This window comes from Cystoisospora suis (genome assembly GCF_002600585.1).
Source record: "Cystoisospora suis strain Wien I chromosome Unknown contig_4140, whole genome shotgun sequence".
NCBI classification, from domain to species: domain Eukaryota; phylum Apicomplexa; class Conoidasida; order Eucoccidiorida; family Sarcocystidae; genus Cystoisospora; species Cystoisospora suis.
In genome coordinates, this window is record NW_027156932.1 from 1 (window position 1) to 4,611 (window position 4,611).

The 4,611-nt window shown below is 49.1% G+C and overlaps 1 protein-coding gene across 1 annotated transcript; it reads left to right on the top strand.

Annotated features, from left to right (window-relative positions):
* The first annotated feature begins 80 nt into the window (after positions 1-80).
* On the top strand, positions 81-3,705 carry CSUI_007708 (uncharacterized protein). The gene is made up of 3 exons (XM_068067852.1): positions 81-629; positions 1,085-1,333; positions 2,465-3,705. The coding sequence occupies exons 1-3, from the start codon at positions 86-88 to the stop codon at positions 2,875-2,877; spliced, it is 1,206 nt and encodes a 401-aa protein (XP_067920172.1). The 5' UTR covers positions 81-85; the 3' UTR covers positions 2,878-3,705.
* Positions 3,706-4,611: the final 906 nt, after the last annotated feature.

The window sequence follows — 4,611 nt, forward strand, 5'->3', positions numbered from 1 at the left end:
TTTCTTTCTCTTCTTCTTTCTAGAGGGAGAGCTGGAAAGAGAAGGAGATAATGTTCGTGACAGTTGTTCACGAGAGGAGAGAAATATGAATGCATCGACAGACCGTCTTCGAACAATGTTAGATAGTATATCAAGTCGACAGTCCCTTGATGAAGCCATCCTAGGGCTATCTGGAGAAAGCGTCTTCCGGACCACCAGCTCAGGTAGTAGTTTCCATGATCTGTTGGTTGGAAGCTTTGGTGGTGGTGATGGTGGCGCTGGAAGAGGAGGTGCTGATGGCGGTCATAGTCCTCTGCGTAGTTTCAGTGAAAGTCGTGTAAGCAGGCCTCATTCTTTCCTTCATGGTCTTGGTTCAGGCAAGCTTGAAGGGAACCATCCTCTACTCCCGAAGCGATCTTCAACGGCCTCTGATGGTGGTGAAGATGAAGAAGACAGCCAACAACGGGACGCAAATGGAGGTCACGAAGATGATGAAGACGAAGACGAACAGGAAGAAGAACTACCTGAACCTGAGAAGATGTCGTTCGTTAGGAGGAGTACAAGGATGCTAACTTTCAAAGATAAAGGTGGTCTAGCTGGATGTCTGAAAGAGGCTGCTGCTAATCGGAAATCTCTCATAGAAGAATCAGGTAAAGTCTTCTCTCGCAAACACTCCAAGAGACATTAAGGACGGGTGGACCCTCAAATGGTTTGGTGCAAAGACGTAGACCTTCATAGAGATGGTGTAAGAAGACTAGGAAGAGGAAGACGGGGCGGAGAGAAAGGATGGTACATCATTCTTCTCTCCCGCGTTGTCTTGTGTCGGCCTTGCACTGGTGTTGAAGTGTATAAACACCCTATACGCGAAGACAACAGGGGTTTCTCTATACGACAGAAAAACTTCTTAGATTGACTCTTCAAGTCCATTTGTTGTAATCTCATGTATTTCACATAGCATCTGTTCGTGTGTGGCAATTATCTATCTGCCTATCTACGGTTCGTTTCGCAGCAGCAAAACACGAAAAGCGAGAAGGGGAAGCACAGAATAAAACACGTTTGAATATTTATTTCAGTATAGAGGAATGTGATCCTTGTGAATATGTAGGTGGTTTAATTCCTGGGACGGAGGAGCATAGGCAAGAAGAATGGAAGAGAAGAGCGAGGGAGCTGGCGTCGCAGTCGCACGCACGGGCTCAGAGGCGATGGCTAGATGCTGCTCGAAGGGCTTCCTCTTCATCACAGAACGACGAGGATAAGAAAATCCTACATTTCACAGATCTTGTCGAACGTATACGGAAACAGTCTCAGGGGGCTGCGGATCTGAATGGACGAGGCTTTTCAGTTGGACCTGGCGGTAAGTACCAATCCTTTTCTTTCCAGCAGCAGTTTCGTTCTCTAGTACTGGTGCTCGCCTACATGTGTATGTACACGCATATATGTGTATGTATACACAGAATCCTGTCTACATTCGCTTGCATACGCTTATGTTTACTTTGTAGATGCGCATATATATATATTTATATATGAGTGTGTTCTCCTCGTCATCATCAACGGTGAGTCTATGATCTACGGCCGTACGCGGTTATCTATCGTTTGTGGACACGCGTATGTATTTGTATACATTTCTTTATGCGTGTGCGCTGCTCACCTACCAGGCTCGCCAGAAATAGTTTTCCGTGTTTCTTGGTGAAGGAAGCCTTCTGGTTGGCACTTGTTATTGCACGGGCCAGACCTTTACTGGTTTCCGCGTTTTCCTTCTTGACAGTCAGGTGTGCGCTCGAAGTCGAGTCAGACGTCCTAGTTACTTCATCGCAGGAGCTTACTCGGCGTTCAATTTATGAGTAGGGGGACATACATAACTTCTGTTGCCCGGGCACACCAGCAAACGCCTGTACACAAGGTTTTTCTTCCTGCGTGTAATCCACCAGCAGAGGGGATGATGCACACAAACACGATCGCTGTGTTGCGTGAAGGTGCCTGGTAGTGTAGGTTTGTGTCCAAAGTTCATATCATTGACTGCATTATGAAATTGAAATTACAGGTGCCCTTTTTTGTATCCCTTCACGAAGAGTACAAGGGCACTCGTTACCCAGCGTCGCCACGGAGAACCACCACGGTTGAAGGGGAAGAGTAAAGGTAGCTAGCGAGAGATATATAGAGCAGATGGGTTGAAGAACCGTGAAAATCGGTGATTACGCAGGAGGAAAGTGAAACGGACAGGAGAACCACAGTGTGGCTTCTGGGGTACTTCTCGGTCCCGGTCCCTTTTTTGAAAAGGGGATCGTCGGCAGAGCGGAAAAGACATATTTTCTTTCGCCTAGCGCTTTTTTGTTTCTTACCTCAACTATCCATTGTCTATTCTTACGCGAACTCCCTATGGAAACAGTTGCTTAAGGAAAGGAAACTGCGGAAAAGCCGGAAAGAAAAGCGTAGTATCAGTCTGGGAGGAATGACTTTTTCTTCTCGTATGTGGTTGCTTTTTCAGGGGCAGGAGCAGCGATCGACCAACTCGCTTCATCACCAGGCGCACTAACTGTACTCGCACCACCTCCACCGGGTGTTTTAGACCACCGGATCGATCCTTTAGCCGCAGCTGCAAACCTGCTGCACAAGCCTGAGGTTGATCTGAAAGAACAACGCCGTCGATCGAGCGGTTTTGCTGGTGGTCAACAAGGCTATGTCCGTTTTGCTGATGCGACGCTAAGAGATCCCAACTATCATCTACAGTTTCAAGATTTATTGACACAGCAAGGCGGAAAGAGACGGCCAAGTGGCTCGGGAGAGCCGGAGAGTCCTGGGAGCGATGAAGGGGGGGGAGAAGGTTCATCATTTGCAACTCCGTCAGGAGAAGAAGATTATCCAGCGTCACGCAGTGCCGAGAGTGTGCAAAGAACGTGACATGCACACAAGAAAGCGTTCAGGATATCTGTAGTTGTTTCATTTCTTGCCAACGAGTGCGGATTTTTTATGAGGCTAAGAAGACAAAAGGAAAGACGACTGCTTTCTTTTGAGGGGAATGCCGGAAGGAGCAGTAGTAGTATCACATACGCTACTCCTGGCCTTCGGTGAGTTGCTAGTCAGCTCAGGAGATGGTGGGGGTTTGTGTGTATACACCTCAGGTGCTGTCCTACGCAGTTCTGCAGCACGGGAGGGAGTCGACCGTGAGATAGTCGTCATTAGGGGAATGATGTAGAATAACTCAGGAGGTGAGGAAGAGGATTTTAGAAAACGCTACGTAGTGGCTGGTGGGGTTTCAGCTTCTTTTCGCGTCGACAAGTCGGCCGAGTTGTTTCTTTTGTGTACGTACGTAGCCGCAGAGGTTTGTCCGTCTTTTTGTTCTCGAACGTATGTCTGATGGGCATCGGCTAGGGCAGCGACTTACACTCATATTCCAGGGTGCGATGAAAAGCCCGAGGCCGATAAGTCGTTTTTTCGAGCGGATATTGCTCCGAAGAGTCTCGCGCAGTTGCTGCTGGCGTCCGGTAAAGATGTGCTTCTATCAGAGTAATCGCAAGCAGGTTAGCCATCGTGTCCAACGCTTTTGAAGGTGAGTGGATGCACCCGATGATTGACATCTCGGCACTCAACCTCCGCTTACGAAGAGCGGGTGAGACTGTCACGGTATTTCCCGATAGCGAAAGTGTTTGTTTGGTGTGGATTCCTCATCGAGAGTTGTAGACTTCGGAAAATGGACAGTGACTGTGGATGACCCTTTTTCTTTTTACCACGTCAAAGAAGAGCGCAGTATTTCTCTGTCCTTCTGCATCAAGATACGCATCCCAGTAATTGTACTATTTCTCGAAATAAAAAGGGTAAGGACATGGAAAGTACGCAGCTGTTGTACTCGAAATGACGTGTAACACCGCGTAGTGGTCTAAGAAGTCGCAGGTCCCGACTGTGCTGAAGATCGGGGAAATATGTTTCTGCTTGTGCTCGCGCGGTCTTTTGCCAGTGAAGGCGTAGCCAATCTCGGCATCGTCAGGTGCGGCAACGCATCCCAGCACAAGTACGTTTCAAAGAATAGAATCTCTTCACTGACGGGGGAGAGATGACGCGGCTACCTTTTGTCGGACTGGTAGCTGTTACAGGGTATCTGGGGCGCCTGGCTGAGTTGCCGGCGTCGTTCAGAGGCTTCCTCACTGATCACTTGTTTGCAGGAAGAGCAGCTGTCAGCCATGACACGGGTGAGCCCCTCAACGGACGCAAGCACCGCGCTGGAGGCTGCGTCACGGAGAACAGACTGCACGGGCCAAACTATAACAGCCAGGAGAGGTCTAATAGAGAGCTGCTGTCGTAAACTGAGCTCCAACCAACAAATCCGTTAGGCTGACGAGCACTGCCTCTGAGATTCCCGAGAGTACGGCCACGCTGACTTCACCCTCGCACTGGACATACTGCCCGGGATGATCTCACACTGCATATACAGCCCGGTCTTACCTCACGAAGAGCTGCGCTCGTACCTCGCATCATACTTGCAGTAGGGTACTGAGTTTGCATAGACAGTCACAGCATCAAGCGACGCGAGAGTCGCAAGAGAGGATTGCCGCCCCTGTCATTGCTTGCGTTGCCGGATTTCTGTCCTTATCAGAACAGACCCAAACTGTCCGCCGTTTGGGTCTGTTCTGATAAGGA